The sequence below is a fragment of the Fusarium oxysporum genome, chromosome 4, assembly GCF_000149955.1.
Source record: "Fusarium oxysporum f. sp. lycopersici 4287 chromosome 4, whole genome shotgun sequence".
Lineage (NCBI taxonomy): Eukaryota > Fungi > Ascomycota > Sordariomycetes > Hypocreales > Nectriaceae > Fusarium > Fusarium oxysporum.
Window position 1 is genome coordinate 2,394,323 of NC_030989.1, and position 20,188 is coordinate 2,414,510.

The 20,188-nt window shown below is 49.2% G+C and overlaps 5 protein-coding genes across 5 annotated transcripts; 3 read left to right on the forward strand and 2 right to left on the reverse strand.

Annotated features, from left to right (window-relative positions):
* Positions 1 to 462: 462 nt before the first annotated feature.
* FOXG_03723 (uncharacterized protein) lies at positions 463 to 1,679 on the forward strand (the record flags this gene model as incomplete). Its single annotated transcript, XM_018381564.1, has 3 exons — positions 463 to 529; positions 580 to 604; positions 656 to 1,679. The coding sequence occupies 3 exons, from the start codon at positions 463 to 465 to the stop codon at positions 1,677 to 1,679; spliced, it is 1,116 nt and encodes a 371-aa protein (XP_018238087.1).
* Positions 1,680 to 1,957: 278 nt separating this feature from the next.
* Positions 1,958 to 5,010, reverse strand: FOXG_03724 (uncharacterized protein). The gene has a single exon (XM_018381565.1). The coding sequence runs from the start codon at positions 4,393 to 4,395 to the stop codon at positions 2,794 to 2,796; it is 1,602 nt and encodes a 533-aa protein (XP_018238088.1). The 5' UTR covers positions 4,396 to 5,010; the 3' UTR covers positions 1,958 to 2,793.
* Positions 5,011 to 5,214: 204 nt separating this feature from the next.
* FOXG_03725 (uncharacterized protein) lies at positions 5,215 to 8,634 on the reverse strand. Its single transcript, XM_018381566.1, has 4 exons — positions 8,533 to 8,634; positions 6,945 to 8,470; positions 6,394 to 6,857; positions 5,215 to 6,346 (listed from the first exon to the last, which is right to left on the reverse strand). The coding sequence occupies exons 2-4, from the start codon at positions 7,359 to 7,361 to the stop codon at positions 5,662 to 5,664; spliced, it is 1,566 nt and encodes a 521-aa protein (XP_018238089.1). The 5' UTR covers positions 7,362 to 8,470; positions 8,533 to 8,634; the 3' UTR covers positions 5,215 to 5,661.
* Positions 8,635 to 9,653: 1,019 nt separating this feature from the next.
* FOXG_03726 (importin subunit beta-3) lies at positions 9,654 to 13,209 on the forward strand (the record flags this gene model as incomplete). The annotated part of the gene is made up of 6 exons (XM_018381567.1): positions 9,654 to 10,056; positions 10,124 to 10,299; positions 10,375 to 10,806; positions 10,861 to 10,890; positions 10,941 to 12,931; positions 13,002 to 13,209. 6 exons carry the CDS (start codon positions 9,654 to 9,656, stop codon positions 13,207 to 13,209), a joined length of 3,240 nt encoding a protein of 1,079 aa, XP_018238090.1.
* A 2,194-nt stretch (positions 13,210 to 15,403) lies between these two features.
* Positions 15,404 to 20,162, forward strand: FOXG_03727 (uncharacterized protein). Its single transcript, XM_018381568.1, has 2 exons — positions 15,404 to 18,841; positions 18,895 to 20,162. Exons 1-2 carry the CDS (start codon positions 16,121 to 16,123, stop codon positions 19,234 to 19,236), a joined length of 3,063 nt encoding a protein of 1,020 aa, XP_018238091.1. The 5' UTR covers positions 15,404 to 16,120; the 3' UTR covers positions 19,237 to 20,162.
* Positions 20,163 to 20,188: the final 26 nt, after the last annotated feature.

The window sequence follows — 20,188 nt, forward strand, 5'->3', positions numbered from 1 at the left end:
TCTCAAACACTTACAAACGGTAGGCTCAACACGTGTCTTACCGTACCGTACTGTGTCGTTCCTTCTTGTTTTCTTTTGCTTATCATTGTAGAGAGGCCCCTTCCTCCCTTGTTTTGACGTCTCCTCTTTTTCTACTTTACCTCTCCACCTTCAATTTCGCTCTCGTCTCTCCATCTTCTTCTTCATTCATTCACTCCTACAGTCGTTTTTTTCTTTTCCTACTTACAATCACTTCCTAAGAGTCGTCATTCTTTGATTCTTCTTTTCAGTTCTACACACACTCTTTTCCTCTGAATCCTATTCATTCTTGGATAGCGGGTTGTTAAGTCCCGTCTTATACACCCATTTTCTCAAATCACTGACCTTTAAACCACTATTTGAGCTCGTTGTAGCAGCTCGTTCACTCTCTAACAACTCTCCAAACTACTAAACTACGTACGGTTTTATAAAATATTTAACAAAATGTCGATGAAACGTTTCTTCACTTCGGCGGTTGCCATGGCGGCGGTTGTTGCTGCTGTTCCTGTTGGTGAGTCTTCTCCTGACCAGGTTGTAACTCGAAGCTGACAATCCCAACAGCCCGTCCGCTCGAGAAGCGAGAACCGTATGCCTTTCTTGTGACACGAAACCGTGGTTTTGACTAATAATATTGTAGCGTCACGACTATTACTCTGACTTCGGCCTCTACCTACACCGCAACTATCGCTCCTGCTACCCCTGTCACTCCTACAGGAACTGCAACTTACCCAGGAACTACAGCTCCTGTTCCTGATAGCCCCAAGCCACCTAAGAACGGCAAGCCTGACGGTTCCTGTAGCTCAACAGGCACTTGCGGATCTGGTAGCGGTGGCAGTTCATCCGGTTCTAAGCTCCCTGGTGTCGCATATGCCCCCTACCGAGGCGATCACCAGTGCAAATCCAAGGACGAGATCCAGCACGATATTACGCAGCTCGCAGCTGATTTTTCAGTCCTTCGTATCTATGGCACCGACTGTGACCAGGTCGCCAATGTCTACTCATGCGCCAAGGGTAGCGGCTTGAAGCTGTTCCTCGGCATCTGGAACATTGACGACGTTCAAACTGAGGCCAAGACCATCATCAGTGCAATTGACGACTGGGACGTTGTTGACACCATCAGCGTTGGCAATGAACTTGTCAACAACGGAGCTGCCAGCCCAGCAAAGGTCATCGCCGCTGTCAAGCAGGCTCGTGAGATCCTTCGTGCCGCAGGCTACCAAGGCCCCGTTGTCACAGTTGATACTTTTATTGCTGCCAATGCCAACCCTGAACTTTGCAACGAAAGTGACTACTGTGCTATCAACGCTCACGCCTTCTTCGATGCCAACACTTCTGCTGATGAAGCTGGCCAGTGGCTCTCCAACACTGTTGAAGACCTTCGATCCAAGATTTCTGGCGACAAGCGCATCGTCATTTGCGAGACTGGCTGGCCTACCAAGGGAAACAGCAACGGCAAGGCTGTTCCAGGTATGAGCCAACAGAAGGCTGCTCTTGACTCTATCAAGCAGGCATTCTCCAGCCACATGGGAGACTTAATCCTCTTCTCTGCCTTCAACGATCCCTGGAAGAAGGCCGAAGCCGCAACTTTCATGGCCGAGCAATGGTGGGGTATCGAAGGCCAGGAATCAGTTTCCAACAAGGACCCGTCGTCTTCTAACTAGGGAATGGCTCCCCGATTTGTCATGTCAGTTAGACCTTCAAATATTTGAATGGTTTGCGGTCACGTTTTACTCCGAGATAACGCTCGACTTATTTTTTTTCTATGATGTTTAATGGTTTATTGTTATTGCTTGAGGGTTGTGGATGCCGATTATCAGGTGGCCGTTGCAAGGCTGTACGAGCCTATCATCTTGGGAGGTATGTTGGAGGTTTGTCTACTTTTCTATTCAAGTTCCAACTACCTCATCACATCACCTCGCTTTATGGCTGCTCTTTTAGAGATGAGAAAAGAATTACACTTTGTATTTGTTATTCGAATTGAAATATCCGTTATACAATTTGAACTTGAATTTAGTTTGATGATGAAGTAACAATGAATGAGTGACTTAATCTCAGCATATCTGGACCCTGCAACATGACTTCAAGTTCAGAATACGATCGAGCTCAAGAAACAACGTTGCTGAATTGCCTAAATAAATCAGAGAGTGTGATTGCCTCCAAATCCTCCGCCTCGCGTCGATGACTTCGTTAATCATGAAAGACTATACCCATTGCACTCCTTGCTAGCCCAATAATTTGCCCCTAATGCATAAAGCATAACAGAATATGAATCTTTGTACCATCGCAGTTATTGGCCCAAGAGCTTTTCCCCTCATCAAGCAGATTCGACTTCCACAGTTGCTGCAGTGCAGCTCGAGACCTCAGCCAACTTGTCTAAGGCTGGCAAATGCATGAAAAAACTTAAGAAATAGTTTGCTCGCCATGAATGACAAGTATATTGTTAAATAGAATGTAACAACAAGGTTTGGGACGCAATATGGAGAGAGTGGTCGTTAGATGTAGACCACCAGCGATATTAGGATAAAGACCCAATACAGCAGACGAGGAGATGAACATGCAAAATCTTTGCTTCTCCGTAGGAAGGTAAAAAGAAAAAGAAAATAAGGCATCAGATCTCACATCGTCCAGAAGTCATAGCAAGCTGAAGATCAGTTACCTCAAATGATGGGGATATCTCAAAAGATCCGTTCTGGGACCAAGATCGTTAAACACGCACCCATCAGGCTCCCATCAAGCGGCCCTGCGTATTTCAGCAGGAGGCGCGACGGGATGAGTTTAGCAGATCCAAAGTTCGTCAAGAAACTGGTCGAGTTCGATGATGCGGAATCGGGAGCCGATGCTCTGGCCCCTCAAAAGAGTAGTCCAAGTAGAAGAAAGACTGGCTTTCCAGGAAACAACCTCAACGCTCCAGCCCATTTTCAGAGCGCGTTGGGCTTGTGTCAGGAAGCCGTCCGAATACTTGGCCGGCCGAGCATCACCAGTAGCGATGACAAGCGTGCCGGGCTCCTCGAAATACTGCATAACAGACTCGCTGATTCTAATTTGGAGGGTTTCGTCAACCATGTCTTCGACATAACGGAAGCCGCCGGCTTCGAATGTGTTGTGGTCATCAGCACCAGATTGCTCAGGACGACGACTGCGAAGGTCGACGCGGTAGCCAAGATCCTTGAGTTCTTGGACAAAAGAAGGCTCGTTGCGGTTGGGACGCACAGAACAGCCAACGTTGAGCCATTCCGCGTATCGATCGCGAGTGAGAAGTTCGTGAAAGAAAGCAAGGTTCATTTGTGGGAGCGGGACAAAGCGCGAAGACTCCGGCAAACCAAATTTGGCTCTTAGGGCCTTTTGGAAACCAATGATGATGTTGGACATGTCGACAAAGACATGAATTCCATTTTCTGCGATGGTTGGATAATCTTTGCAGATCATAGAGTCTATGACCCGCTCATGGACGAGCTTTCTCATGAGGCCCTCATGCTTGACCACCGTGGTCTGCACGCTACTGTGAATCTCAGTAAGGGGGCCATACTTGAAATGCTGATATGAGATGATATGTCTGACATGGTCCGATTGAATGCCACCCAAGACCACTATATTGGGTTCAGAGCTATCTCTGGAATGCGATTTGCCCTTGCCCGAATTTGAACTTTTCTTGCTCTTTTTGGTTTCGTCAAAATGCTTAAGCGGAGACTCGCTTGAGCTTGGTGGTGTTGAGGCAGCAGTTGAGTAAGACGTGGCAGGTAGCACATCAGTGTCAGAACCGCATCCAGCCTCTGAGTCGGTAATGGGATCGAAGTTGGGCCGGGTTGATTGGAGGGATTCATTCTCCTCTTCTTCAAACATGTCTTCCTTCAGAACAGTCTCCTTAATTCGAAGAGCCTTTCCAGTTCGCTTCTTATGGAGTTCGCTTGCCATCCCGTCAGATTCAATATGGGCCTCAAGGCTGTGGTCCGGTTGCCTTGAGGTGGCAAGACATGCTTGCTCATGGTTATTTTCATGGGAATGTTTAGGCCCAACCGAGGATCTGGGAATACTGTCTGCACTGTTGGTGGAGTGCGGTACAGAAGGTCGCTTCAATATCGTGATCGGCTGTACCTTTGAAGAAGCCAATGGCTCTCGCTGGTGTTGGGATGATTCATTGTCATTGATACGGATTTGCTGGAAGAGCCGTTTGAAGTTTCCAAGGGACGGGGTTGAATCGAAAGCCTTTGCATTCTTGGGGGAGGCCCAGTCCGTAAGGCTGTTCGAATTCAGCTTGGTAAAGTCACCAAGCTTGAGTCTACCGTCATGTGCAACATTATTTGCAGGCTTACTGCTACCCGGCGGCTCGTGAAGAGGATCGTCTGTTGAGTTTGCCGTTGGAGATGCCATAATAACCATCAAGAGCGACTACGCACATAGATGCGAGTTGGTGGTTGTAGATGAAGTTGGTGAGCTGCTCAATGCCAATCCGAGACGTGAGAGTATTGCTGGAGTGTTTTCCAAGTATTGACCAACAGTGCCGTTAAAGTGAATTATCCAAAGTTGTAATTGCAATTTGCTGGGACCGAAGAAAATGGTAAAGCCAAGAACGTATTGAGAAAGCGATTTGCCACAACTGAGTATCTAGAATCGCCGCAGAAGCAAGACCCAGAATGAGCTGAAACAAAAACGGACGTCGCGTAGTATAATAGAAAAGGGAACTCGAAATAGCCAAACACAGTCTGGGATGATTCAAAGGTCAAATCCAATGCGTCAGATTTTGCCGCTTGATGAAGCCGAGTGAGATCAAGTGCGGAGATCGAGCTACCAGAATATCATGAGGTCACAAGAAGGGAGAAGTGTGAACCCAATCAAGGCCGTGTTAAGTAGGATGCGAATCAAAGACAGAGAACAAAGAATATAATAAAGAAAAGTTGCGCAAAGACTCGAGTCAAGAACAAGGATCCGAATATAGGGAACAAGGAAATACGAACGTTAAACCATTGACGAAGAATGGACGAGATGAGATGAATGATGAGTCAATTCACCATGAACTGAGGCTACCTATGGGTGGCTTTCCGGGATCCGGGATGGCATGTTCCTAGCCAATCAGATCACGACATATGTGGCATAAGGGTCCTGTAACTCACGTGTCCGTTGCCACCCCAAACGTCGATCCAAGTGGCTGAATACTCAATATACTCGGTACGACAGTAGCACGACAAAGATCAAGTCTTTGAAGCGAAACCGGAGATATTGTGTTTACCATCATCACTTCACAGCATTTAGCGACTTGCGATAGAGCAAAGATTTGCCAAATTTCTATCTCTGCTTCTCACATTGTGTCCATCCTAAGTTCATATGTGCCAGATGCATCCATCCCTCTGAATAACCAGGCCCTAGATAAAGTGAGAATGGAAATCTTGAATCCTGCTTATGCTCAACAATTGGAATACATATGCATCAACAAGAAGTTTGCGAATACTGCCTGATTCGCAAGTTTAAATAATCCGAAGCTGCCCCTGTTCCATTGAACTAACTTATTGTACCTTTGATATAGCCTGTTTCTTTTTTTCTCTTTCGGAATTATGAGCAGACAGTGCTTTGAAAGGAAATGACAACCATACTTGGCATCTTCCCTGGCAAGACTTGCATAATGATATCCATAGCTAAGCTCCATTGCCATCACCTTCGGAAATCGATACTAGCTCGAGATGAGTCCAGGCTTGGTCGCACCGAGCTGCTTGAGCTTCGTCTTCGTCTCGCTCGCTGTTCGTTGGGGTCGGAAGGGTGCAAACCAGTCGATTTCGCAAACATGTTGAGGACATCAGTTAACGAGATAACACCAGTAAGTCTTCCTGAAAGACGAGCCCCGGCCATGGCGGATGCGGGCACAGCAGCTGTAGGGACTGGAGAAGCAGGTACTGCTGCAGTCGGGACAGGCGATGGGGGTGCAGGCGCCGATACGGGCGCCGCAGGAGGTGGAGGACCGGCGGTCGTGAAAGATTGGGGTCCCATTAAAGGTGTTGCAGGAGCTGAAGGGGATGGTGACGCCGATTCAACCACCCACATTCGATGCGATCGAGTAGCAACGAGCTTGGCAACGGTATGGGCCAGAGTCGAGTAGGGGTTCACGTAGAATACGGGAAAGACGTCGCGTCCGTGTTCAACTCCTCGCTCGTTGAGAATTACAGAAATGAAGTTCATGCATGACGAATTGAGTAAATGGGCGTTGGAACTCTTGGTTAAGTGGCGGACGTCCTTGGTCGAGATATTGCCCACCACATTCATACCGTTATCAACAACAGCAACGCTTGTAAGGCCTTCATTGTTCATAAGCGTCAGTGCTTCAGATAAGGGCGAATCGGAGCTATGACTTGTTAATACTTATCATTTTGAGATTGTATAGAAACTCACTTGACAGAAACAATCTCCTTGGCCCCAACACCCAGATCACGCAGCAAAGTAGGGTAAAGTCGATCGATAGAAGGGAAGTTGACACCCTCGTTCCAGAAAAACTCGACAATTCGAAGTTGGCTTGCGATACCAACCACCTCGCCGCTAGTAGTTGTCACCAGCAGACGATGGATGCCACTGCCGAGAATTTGAATAGCCTGTGCGAGCTTTTCGTCACCAGGCAACGTGATGAGTGTTTCCTTGCGGAAAAGAGGGAAGACGTCTCGCAGAGGAATCTGGCCACCCTCCTGAGCCTTGGCCAGAATCGAATTGAATAGTTCAACCTGATCTTCTTCGGGTTTGGCGAGACCAACGACAACGAGTAGGTATGCGTTCAAATCGGTATAATCGAATGTGGAAACGGCGATATGAGTGGAGGGATCCTCGCGGACCAGAACAACGTTGGTAGGGCTCTTGAGGAGGAGCTGCGAGTCATAATTAGCATGGCTATTCGGTTATTGAAGGCGCATATTGGGGCCTATATTGAGTGACATTCAGAGTTTCAGTCTCACCTTGGTAGCTTCCTCGACGCTGCTATCGAACTCAACCCATTTGACATCATCGGGAGATACAAGCTCTCCAATAGCTACATCGCGCCAATCACGGCCGGCAAATCTGGGGTTGGCATGCTTGTTTCCTGCAGGAGGATGGTTCAACAACTCCTGGAGAGCGGCCTGTGTAAAAGAAGGGTGCCGTTGAGAGCGTGGGGATGAGGGCGCATTGCGCAAGCCCTCAGCGAAGCTTGCGCGGTGGGCGGATATGGAGCTTGGGCCAGAACCAGCGGATATAGATACAGAAGGAGATCGCTGAGAAAGAGTAGGTGGCTTATGAGTAGACGAAGAGCCCGAAGCAGCACTGTTGAGGCTGGTCGAGCTGGTTGCGCGAGTGTCCTTGAGCTCGCGGGAGGTTGAGCTCGGTGAGGGGTCCATGGTGGAATCGTTTCGATTTAACCAGGTGATGAATTGACTGATGTTGAGATTTGATAGATCGGTTTGGCAACAAGTGATGGTTCAACACGACTTGGGCGAACAAAAGAGCGCAGTATGTATTGAAATTGAGAGACAGATGAGAAGATAATGGCGAATGTTTTGTCGCGACAATTGCAAAGATGAAATGGTAGTGTGCACAGAGATGGGCGAAGGCGAGACGAGGCGAGACGAGACAAGACGTGGGAGTGGACGCGGGGCGCAGGTAGGATAAGAGAATGGTTCGAGTTGAATGGATCTCGATATTCAAGTCCAATATTGGAAAGTGGTTAGAGTTAGAGTCACAAACTAAGAATCAGGATACAAAAGATCAGAAAACATTTATTTGCCAAGGACGAGGCGATCGATAGATGAAGTGGAATGGTTTTTTCGGCCTCTTGCTGCGGAGGTTGGTCTGGAGATGAGACTTGTCTGCGAGGGGCACGAGGTTACAATCCAAAGCCATGAGTGGGCGGGGGAACGTTTTGCATGATGACATAGGCCGTCTAAAGTAAAGGTGGGCGAGCGGGCGATGGTGGAGTGCCCCGCGATGGATGAGTCGGGGACGGGAGCTCAATCTTCAGCGTAAAACTTACTGATGGAGAAGTAACCCGACCCTGAGAAGGTGGAAGAAACTACCACTAAATAGATGCAATCCTATACTTCGGCATTCGATCTCTCATGCAGCTGTGAGTACTATTTAGGAATTGATTTACACCAATATCAGATAATCCATTCCAGCACCCAACCATGTTCATGCATGCATCCATCCATCCTCACAATGATCCGGCAGAGCTATGGCGGAAGCTTCTACGGCCAAAGATGATCATCGCTCACTAGACTCGACTAGAAAATGCGGATGTCTTCAAGGAACTCCCTGGTCCTGCAGTTCGTGATACGTAACCAAACTAAGTTCTGATACGCACAGGTAACATGAACAAAGGGCAATAGGAAACTTGCGAGGGGTTTTATAAATGCCTTGCTGGTAAATATCATCATATTGAATCTCGAAACATTCGTTATCCAAGATCTTTGTACGACTTCGACTTGTGTATAAGATCAAGCCGATGGGTCTAATTATGGAAGTCAGCAATACAAAAGTGTTGTTACTACTTGGAAAGCTTGAGTCAATGACCTTATAAGAATTTAAGCTGCTACAGTTGGCATTTCAAATTGTCAGTTGGTGAGTGTATTGGATCTCAAGTCCATCAAACGATCGACCTGAATGGAAGTTATTCAGGAACAAACTTCAGTATTCACCATTATCTCCTGCGGCTTATCAAATACCCAAACCCAAAGCTAATCAGGCCAGAGAAAATGTTTCGTGTCACGTTGATAGGTTAAAGAAATGGTTGGCTAATTGGCTGCAGCCGCAATGCATCATGACAAGAAAGAAGATTTCATTGTGCATATCTGATGGAAGCCAGCCGTTCTGGCGGTGTGGTGGGGCACAGCGTGGACGGCTGCTAAAACAAACAACGTAAATCAATAAATCCGATGGAAACAAGAGGAATTGAGATTCAAGGGCTGCCTGGCCAATTGCTGTTTGGTTCATCTTAACTTCTTTGTCTACGGTGCTGGGCGATCAAAGAGGCGTTCTCTGCGTCCATCTGGCGTCAAATATTCTTTCATGACTTCAGAGTCTCTATAAATTAATCTAGGTTTATATCATGCGCCGTCCATAGACACAACAGTTGAATATTAACTTTATAAGTACAGACCAGTTTCCATCAGAAGCTTTTGAGGTCATTTCTTAAACTCAACCTATATAAAGTCAGTTGTCTGTCCTAGGTATGTCTTGATTGCAGCCTGGCAGAAAAGGAAAAAAAATAAACAATACCTTCCTTACCTTACAGGAAAAAACACACTAGCCACGACCTGGTCACCGCGCACCCTTTGTTTTTTTTTTCTTTTGGGCTCAAGTCTGTCCCCAAGTACCTCGCCTGCAAAGACTCGCCCGCACAGTACTTATTCGCGACCCTCAACTTTAGGCTTCCCCTCCCCCACTTCACTTTCTGCTCCCATTCAGTCCCTCTCTTCTTTCTTTCACACCATTTGGGATCTTTGGAAATCTCGTCCCTTAAAGTGAAGCCACGGCCGATTAAAGCCAACGAACCTCGACGGCTCGTAGCTTTTTCACACTTCTTCTTCAAGTAGTACTTCATTATCGCTACTCTTGTCCACATCCTCCGACTGAGACCCAAACTTCTTTGTCGTCTGCTGGTGGACATCACCATCAGCAACCCTCCAACAACAATGTCTCTGCTCCCGCCCGACATCCACGCAGAGCTTTCACAGCTCCTGCAAGCTCTGCAGTCCCCCGACAACAGTATAAGATCACAAGCCGAGGAGCACCTGCAGAACAACTGGACTGCCACCCGACCTGAGGTCCTGTTGATGGGACTGGCGGAACAGATTCAAGCTGCTGGCGACAATGCGACACGATCTTTTTCCGCTGTAATCTTCCGCCGAATTGCTTCAAAAACCCGCAAGAATGAGGCCGGAGAGAGCATGGATCTGTTCATCTCTTTGACCAAGGACCAAGCCGCCGTCATTCGACAAAAGATTCTCGAGACCCTTGCCGCCGAGTCTGAACGCCTCGTTCGCAACAAAATTAGTGATGCTGTTGCCGAGCTTGCCAGACAATACACGGAGAATGGTAAGCTTTTCGAAGCCCTGGAGTAACCCTCCGTATCCTGGACCTTGGTTAACAACTCCTGCAATAGGCGATATTTGGCCCGAACTGCTTGGCGCTCTTTTCCAGCTTAGCCAAGCTCCCGAACCCGAGAAGCGAGAGAATGCATTCCGAGTCTTCGCTACCACTCCTGCCATCATCGAGAAGCAGCATGAGGAGGCTGTTCTTCAAGCTTTCCAGAAGGGCTTCAAGGACGAGGCCGTCATGGTACAGCACCCCTCCCGCGGGGCAGACTTTTCTGTCCCACATTGCATATCATGGCTCTGCTAACCGCAGCTATAGGTCCGTCTTGCGGCTATGGAGGCTTTTGCTTCATTCTTCAGGACTATTAGTAAGAAGGGACAGGCTAAGTACTACGCCCTTATTCCCGATGTCCTCAACATTCTACCCCCGATCAAGGATTCTCAGGATTCCGACGACCTCAGCAAGGCGCTCCTTGCTCTCATCGATCTCGCCGAGTCCGCTCCCAAAATGTTCAAGCCTCTCTTCCAGAACCTTGTCCAATTCAGCATCTCGGTGATTCAGGACAAGGAGCTCGAAAACATCTGCCGTCAAAACGCTCTCGAGCTCATGGCTACATTTGCCGATTACGCCCCCTCTGTGTGCCGAAAGGACCCCTCCTACACAAACGACATGATCACCCAGTGCTTGAGTCTCATGACGGATCTAGGCGAGGATGACGATGATGCTTCCGAATGGATGGCATCCGACGACGTGAGTTCTCAGAGAATGGAGACGCGCAATTCATGCAACTAACTCACCTTGCAGTTTGACCAGGACGAGAGTGACCAGAACCACGTTGCTGGCGAGCAACCATGGACCGACTTGCGAACAAGCTTGGAGGACAGACCATTCTGGCCCCTACTTTCAACTGGCTTCCTCGTATGATGACTTCCATGGCTTGGAGGGATCGACATGCTGCTCTGATGGCCATCTCTGCCATCTCCGAGGGCTGCCGTGATCTGATGATTGGCGAGCTTAGCCAAGTGCTAGATCTAGTGGTTCCCGCTCTCCGAGATCCTCATCCTCGAGTTCGATGGGCTGGCTGCAACGCTCTTGGTCAGATGAGCACTGATTTTGCCCCCAAGATGCAGACCGACTACTACGACCGAGTTCTCAAGGCAATCATTCCTGTCCTCGACTCGCCCGAGGGTCGTGTCAAGTCTCACGCAGCTGCTGCTCTTGTTAACTTCTGCGAGGAGGCCGAGAAGGCCACTCTGGAGCCATATCTGGACGAGCTCCTCTCACATCTTTTCCAGCTCCTTCAAAATGAAAAACGATATGTCCAGGAGCAAGCTCTGTCAACAATCGCCACTATCGCCGACGCCGCTGAAGCTGCCTTCTCGAAATACTACGATACCCTCATGCCTCTTCTTGTTAATGTTCTCCAGAACCAGAGCGAGAAGGAGTACCGACTTCTGCGTGCCAAGGCCATGGAGTGCGCCACATTGATCGCTCTGGCCGTTGGAAAGGAGCGTCTTGGTCAGGATGCCATGACTCTTGTCAACCTTCTGGCCAACATTCAGGCCAACATTACTGATGCAGACGACCCTCAAGCTCAATACCTCATGCACTGCTGGGGCCGCATGTGTCGTGTTCTCGGTTCCGACTTCCTTCCATTTCTTCACAACGTCATGCCTCCTCTGCTGGAGCTTGCTGTTGCCAAGGCCGATATCCAACTGCTGGACGATGATGACCAGGTTGAGCAGATGCAGAACGAGGAGGGATGGGAACTTGTTCCCCTCAAGGGCAAGATGATTGGTATCAAGACAAGCACCATGGATGACAAGCACATGGCCATTGAGCTCCTGGTCGTCTACGCCCAAGTCCTTGAGGCTTCTTTTGCTCCCTATGTAGCGGAGATCATGGAGAAGATCGCTTTGCCTGGTCTTGCATTCTTCTTCCACGATCCTGTTCGATATATCTCTGCCAAGCTTGTTCCTCAGCTGTTGAGCTCCTACAAGAAGGCCTACGGCCCTCAGTCCAACGAGCTCCGTGGTCTGTGGAGCGCGACTGTCGACAAGCTCCTCGAGGTCTTGACTGCTGAGCCTGCCATCGACACACTTGCTGAGATGTACCAATGCTTCTATGAATCTGTTGAGGTCATTGGAAAGGATTGTCTTTCTACAGAGCATCTCAGCCGATTCATCGACTCGGTACATTCTGCTATTGAGGACTACAAGGACCGTGTCGCCCAACGTCTGGAGGACAAGGAGGGAGCCACTGCAGAGGACGTGGAAGATGAGGCTGAGGATACTCTGATGGCTATCGAGGACGACCAGACCCTGCTTTCGGATATGAACAAGGCTTTCCATGCTATTTTCAAGAACCACGGTGCTGCGTTCTTGCCTGCCTGGGAGCGATTGATGTCCACATACGAGGGCTTCCTTACCTCAAACGATCCCACCCAACGCCAGTGGGGACTCTGCATCATGGATGATGTCCTTGAGTACTGCGGTCCTGAGAGCACACGATATGCCAACTACATCACCCAACCGCTCATCGATGGTTGCCGTGATCCTTCGCCGGCTATTCGCCAGGCGGCAGCTTACGGCATCGGAGTCGCGGCGCACCGAGGTGGAGCACCGTGGGCGCAGTTCTTGGGAGGCTCAGTCCCCTTCTTGTTCCAGGTCACTCAGGTTCCTGACGCCCGTAATGAGGACAATGTCTACGCGACTGAGAATGCATGCGCAGCTATCGCCAAGATTCTCCACTATAATGCAAGCACAGTCGGAGACGTGCAAAACGTGATTACGCAATGGGTAGAGACTCTACCCGTGACCAACGATGAGGAAGCGGCACCTTATGCTTATGCATACCTTGCGGAGCTGATTGACCAGTAAGTACTCTCCACCCTCAACATACTACCAGGATGTTGGTGTGCTCATGCTAACGCTTTGAACTTGTAGACGACATCCAGCTGTGGCGAACCAAGCGGGCAAAATCTTCGTGTATATCGCCCAGGCTCTCGAGGCAGAGACCCTCGTGGGACAGACTGCCAACCGGGTAGCACTAGCAACTAAGGGATTTCTGACGTCGACCGGCGTTGACCCTACGCCCCTTCTGCAGCAATTTTCTCCTGAGGCACAGCGAACCATTATGGGATTCTTCAACTAGGAGGAGGCTCGCAGATGGGCTGAGTCTTGCCACCCTTTCAAAAGTCAAATGAAGGCAGACTGGTTCATATCACCCAGCCGACTGTCGCCGGGTATCGAGATGGCCCTATAGGCCATTTCTGGAGAGATGTAGCGGCCTGTCTTTAGATGATGAACGCTACAAGATGCCAGCCATGGGCCTGGAACCCGTTTAGGGGTCAGGCAATTCCAACAGGCGAATCCATAAAGCAATGGTGGCATCGACGTGACGTGGAATTGCGCTTCATTCGGGCGAAGTGGATCGGGTTCGAATCAGCGTCCAACAAATGCCATGTCCCGAACATGGAAGAAGAGAAACAGAGGACGACGGTCCTAGGCGTCGGGGTAAAAATGAGAGGGCATTTTGTTTAGGCAGTCTATATCCTCAAGACCGCATGGCGCCTTTTTTTTTGCAAAATCATTAGAGTTTACGAGTTAGGTTATTGATAACTGGTTAGTACCTTGTCGCGAGGGTTTTGGTCAGCAGCGGCAAGGCAGTCAGTCAGTCAGTCAGTCAGTCGGTCTGTCATATATATAGATGACGAGTTTTGTAGCGTACGGAATTATGACTCAAATAACCACACCGATTTCCTTCCCATGGCTGAATGATGGTGAAACAATGTATCCTGTGAGAAGTCTCAAGGCTAGATGGGCTGAGGGAGACATGGAATGAATGTCTTTACTCGCACGCAGGATGGTTGAGGCCCTTTCTTGACATCGGCTATACTCTAAGATTTGTCTCTGGCTTGACAAGTGAGTATTGATTGATTCAGCCACGATTCGCAATAGTACGATAAGGAGGGCGAATTGAGTCAATGTACTGCCCTACCTTGGTACCTATTCAGAGTGATAAAGGTTACTTAACTCTGTCGCCATCAGCAGAGCAAATAGCATTTCAAAATGACAGACTTGTGAGCATTGGCACTTAAAACAAAGTTGATGATGGCGACAGGGTTGACGGGTACCTCGAGGTGAGAGCAAAGCCACATGGAGGGGGGGCGTGTTGAATATTGAATACTGTATATACCCTCCATCTGAATGATGAATGCTTGCTCGCACTTTGGTCTTACTTTTTCTGGCCTGCAAGGAACGGCGGGTGTGCTAGCGAATTCGAGACATTCTCATGCAGGGTATTACATCTCTAGGGACTTGCTTGCACGACTTTTTTTTCTGATGAGGAAGATGCGTTTTTTGTACTAGATTTCAGATCTCGATAGTGATTTTGATTGACTGTGTGTTTCAATGCAAAAACTGGACATTTCCCAAAACGGAGATGATCTCTGGACTTGACAGGCACAGGACATGTACAAAGAAAGCAACCTGAGAATGGATAAATTGTTGTGCAGCCTGGACAGAAGCGAAGCACAGGGTCTTCCCGTCCCAGCCCAAAAGCCCCAAGGATCCCCTCCAGTAAACCCGAAGTTAGGTACCTAGGTTAGTAGTCATAGTGGATAGATATTTTTATGTGACTGTATCTTCGAGCTACTTCTTTCCTTATTCGGGAAATGTTTTAAGGTAATGATGAGATCAAGTTATATCTTTCTATTAATGTGGTTTTCTATCGGCTTCTGTTAAATACCTAACGTTATTGTAATACTTTGATTTACTCAGAGTCACCATCTGATGTTAAATCATTCCCGGCTCTCACTCAAGCCTAGCCTCTACTGGGCAATGCGCAAGCCTCTTGCACCGGAGTTACTCCTGGCGCCTCTCAATCAACGAGCAAGCTCAAGTCCCTCCTCCTCACCCCACATGAATGAGTCCCTACAGTCCTCTGTACAGTAGGGTGCAGTACAGTGCTGCGCGCTACCCTCGGTAGGGTAAAGTCTTGAGATGGGTACCTACCTCTGTATCTGGGAAGTACTACCTCACCCTTGAGTTTGCGCAGCAGATTTTTGATTTGCTTCTTGCAGCACCTACACATGGGAATCTTGAAAGGGTTCGACCGAGCCGCAGAAAGCGGAAGTCACCAGTCTCTTTCTTGAGCTTGTAGTCCTCAATCTCCAGCTTCAATTAGCAGAAGTGCAGTAGCCCGTTATCCTTCGGCCTGTCTTGCTTCCCACACTAGCCACACTAGCCACACCATGATCCATCCATCCAATCTAATCCAATCCCACCTTTGACTGCCTGCTCTTGCCTGGCCTAGGTAGGCGTGGCATGGCATGGCATGGCATGGCGTGGAAGGTAAGGCAAGACAAGGTAGGTACTTTCCCCCACCCACACACACCCAAAGCAGCCCGGCCCAGCCCAGCCCAGGGCATCTGCTTTCTCACGCATTCCCATTCTTCTTCTGCCATACCATCCTCTACTTCTCCATCCCTCTCGTTTTCCCCTTCAAACGACATAGCGAATCTTCCCCCCTCGACTTTGATGCGATCCAGCCTCGAACGTAGAATCTGTTTTTCTCACGCCTCTTCTCCTGACCGCAAATTTCTCGCATTTCCGAGCTTTCCATCGCCGATTTTTGAGCCATAGTCCAATCCCGAAAAGTACAAATTCGACCAAGCACGAAATATCCACCCCCGCGCATTTGCCATCTGCGATTATCCATACCCTGTCCCTCTCTTCGCTCGGTCGCTTGATCTCTCCGGCCTGATTTACCACGTCAAACCATCGACCCGACCCGGCTCGACTTGACATAACCCATCTCGACCCACCACGGTTCTACCATATTGCGACTTCTCTCACCTCGTCATATTGTTGCGTTTGTCACCAGTCTTCACTTCTTGTTCCGCTGCAGCTAGGGTCTCCTAATCAGGTCGCCAACCTTTCCGACGCCTCGGTAGTCGAATCAGGACACCACCTGTCAGACTTCGCGCGATACGTACGGGACAACACCCGCTCACCACTTCCCTCGAGCGCCTGGCTAGGCCGTCCAGCCAGATGCTGTCGCTATGGATGGCTACTACTCTCCCCATCAGCAGCAGCAACCACCTCAGCAGTTCCAACAACCTCGAATGCAGCAGAACCAGCAGAACCACATGCAGCACAATATGAACGACCCAACCTTCTATCAGGGAGGAGATTCCCTCGACGACATTGTGCGCGATAACCAAGACAAGCTATACCGCCGACAGAGCATGCCCCAAGCCTTCACTACCCCTATGGGTCAGTTCCAGGTGAATCAGCAGCAGCAGCAGCAAGGGCAAAGGCGGATGTCTTCAGTCGGCAACGGTGACATGATGACCTTCGGAACCGATAACGCCGACCTCAACTCGTACCAATTTAACCAACCACCCATGGGAGGGGGATTTCCCACCATTAATACCTCCATCGGCATGGACCAAATGGGCAATTATATGACATCCGACTCTAATGACTATTCGACCATATCCCCTGATATGATGAGTTCTATGATGCCCTCTACCTTTGCTAGTATGAGCGTTGGAGCACAGATGGCCGGCAACGCCTCATCAATGAACCTCTACTCACCGTCCATGAGCCAGTTCCCCCAAGGCCAACTGACCCCTCAAGTTCCGGTTGGTAACGACTTCTCCATGGATCTTTCTCCAGATGCCGGCTCTATGAATATAAACCAATCCAACCCTCCCACGACAACCCCGATACCTGCTCCCACCAACAACGCCATGGATACCATAGAGGATTCAGGCGACAGTATGATGAACCATCAAACTTTCAACAACATGAATGCTGGAGATAGCAACCAAAACTTACCTGCACTTTCTCGCCAAGTCTCAATTGCCTCCGGTTCTGTTGTTTCACCTCCACAGCAACACTCACACGGAGCCATGTCCTCTTCAACCGTTACTCATCCGACCAGCACTTCAGTTGCTACGACCCCATCAACTGGCGATGCCCCGAGGGACTCAAAGGAAAAGACGATATACTCAAAGAGTGGATTTGATATGCTCAAGGCTCTGTGGTTAGTCGCTACCCGTAAGAACCCGCGCATACAACTCGGCGCTGTCGACATGTCCTGCGCCTTTGTCGTCTGCGATGTCTCCATGAACGATTGCCCTATTATATACGTTTCCGACAACTTCCAAAACCTTACCGGTTATAGTCGTCATGAGATTGTCGGCCAGAACTGCCGCTTTCTGCAGGCCCCAGATGGCAAAGTCGAGGCGGGCTCCAAGCGGGAGTTCGTTGATGATGGAGCCGTCTACAATTTAAAGAAGATGGTTCACGAAGGCAGGGAGGTTCAACAGAGTCTTATTAATTATCGAAAGGGTGGAAAGCCTTTCCTCAACCTTCTTACTATGATCCCCATCCCGTGGGACACTGATGAAATCAGATACTTCATTGGCTTCCAGATCGACCTTGTTGAATGCCCCGACGCGATCGCATCGAATCAAGACCTCGGTGGTGTAAAGGTGAACTACAAACACAGCGATATTGGCCAATACATCTGGACACCACCGCAATCCAGCCAGTGGGAGCCCGATAACGGTCAGACGTTAGGCGTTGACGATGTTTCCACCCTGTTGCAGCAGTTCAGCCCCAAGGGTCTCACCTCTGACTGGCACAAGCAATCATGGGATAAGATGCTCCTCGAGAATACCGACGATGTGGTTCACGTTCTCTCGCTCAAGGGTCTCTTCCTATATCTCTCTCCGTCTTGCAAGAAGGTCCTAGAGTATGAGGCTGCGGATTTGGTTGGCAACTCACTTTCAACAGTGTGTCATCCATCTGATATCGTTCCTGTTACACGCGAGTTGAAGGACACAACAACCGGAAACCCTGTCAACATTGTATTCCGAATACGCAGAAAGCACAGTGGTTACACTTGGTTCGAAAGCCATGGTTCACTGTTTGTCGAACAAGGAAAGGGTCGAAAGTGCATTATTTTGGTAGGCCGCAAGCGACCAGTGTTTGCTCTAAGTCGCCGCAATCTTGAAGCGAATGGTGGTATTGGTGACAGCGAGCTCTGGACGAAGCTCTCGACATCGGGTCTGTTCTTATACGTCTCTTCGAATATCCGATCTCTCCTTGACCTTCAGCCTGATAGCCTGGTAGGAACCAGTATACAGGATCTTATGCGAAAAGAATCACGGCTTGAGTTTGGGCGAACGCTGGAAAAGGCGAGGCGTGGAAAAATTGTCACATGCAAACACGAGGTCCAGAACCGTAGGGGCCAAGTGTTGCAAGCCCAGACGACTTTGTACCCGGGTGACGCCTCTGAGGGCCAAAAGCCATCGTTCTTGCTTGCCCAGACGAAGCTTCTCAAGGCATCATCACGTAACCTGGCTCCCGCTAGCACCGGTTCCAGATCTCTCGCCGCAACCCCGAGATCCAGTAACGGCACCGAAAACCATGCCACGGGCCATATTTCACAGCCTGCCGGTGGTGCGTTAGCCCCCGGTAGCCAAGACGCTGCTTTGGCCTCAGAGGACAACATTTTTGATGAATTGAGAACGACGAAATGCTCTAGCTGGCAATTCGAGTTGCGGCAGATGGAAAAGGTTAACCGTATTCTTGCTGAGGAACTTGGCGGCCTGCTGTCCAGCAAGAAAAAGCGTAAGCGAAGAAAGGGCGTGGGCAATGTCGTGCGAGACTGCGCCAACTGCCACACGAGAAACACGCCCGAATGGCGAAGAGGACCCAGTGGTCAAAGGGATCTTTGTAACAGCTGTGGTCTCCGGTGGGCCAAACAAGTACGCCTCTTCTATCTTCTATCAATTGTGACATTCATTAACATTTTCATCAGACTGGTCGGGTTTCTCCACGCAATTCTTCACGCGGGGCTAACACAGCAAATGGCGATGCTCGAAGCAAGAAGTCCAACTCTCCCTCGTCACCACTGCATAAAGAATTGTCAGCCGACAACTCCAAAGCGCAAACACCTAAGGGTGAGAGCGGCATAAACCCAGCCCAACTCACGAAGCAAAAGATAGAAAATGGAACATCAGCACCCAGCGGTGCCCCTTCAGCAACAGGGGTCAAATCATCGGCCGGAATGCCACCACTAAGCCATTCATCGATGTTGGGCGTCGGGCAGGCCTCGTCGATGGCTTCGATCCGAGAAGAACGCGAGACGAGCCAGCCTTGAGCAACAAGCATAATGCATTTCCCTCTCTTGATGTTTTCGATTCTCGATGTTGCAACTTGGTAAAGGATCTACGGAGCGTGGTGTCTTGATTAAACGGCATTTGTGATACCCGCCACTTTTCATTCTTCACGCTGGCCTCTATTTCAGACCTGAGGCTCATGGATTTAACAAAACATTTGTGACACCCGTGACTTGGGGCTCACATGATGGCGCTGAGCATAACGAGCTTGTCTGCTTTTATTTATTTGGAAGAGAGATATAACCTCTCCGTGGTGTACGAGGCTCCGGGATTTTGGAATTGGGAATAGACACGATATACCTGCAACAACATACACGTGGCGTTAAGGAATGGGATGGCATGACTACGACTTGGACAGATCTTCCTGACCCCGGCCCCTGGTACAGACTCTGCATTTATCGACAACGTCCATGGGCCGGGTAGGCCCGGCTTTGGTCTTCATGCTTCTACTCAACATAGAGGGCGGCCTGAATTTATTCGAATGCTAGTACGGTTCCATGTTTAGCACGGCAGGGTAAGCATTGTCAGGAGCATGTAAGGGGCATGTGGATTTGTACAGTGGTGTTAGTTGTATTTAGGGAGGACTTTTGCGTACATATACGCACTACAGCAATAGCGAGGCGAAGCATGGTCTAAAATAAGGAACAGATATGACAATTTGGGTATTCAGCTTTGATGTGATGACTCGTCGATGTACAGCTTGGCCACATTACCCAAGTAAGGGGGAGGCTAGTAAGAAGGGTAACCCATGGTAATAATCCAACGCCCAACCCCCTGTTTAGTGGTGAAGGGTAATGGACAGCAATCTAGAGGATCCCAGAATACATGTGAGTCTTAGCATTACTATAACCTCAAAACCATATAATCCTTTTTATTTTTGCATATTAAATAAATTTACACCTACCTACCCTATAATGCCAACATCACCATTAA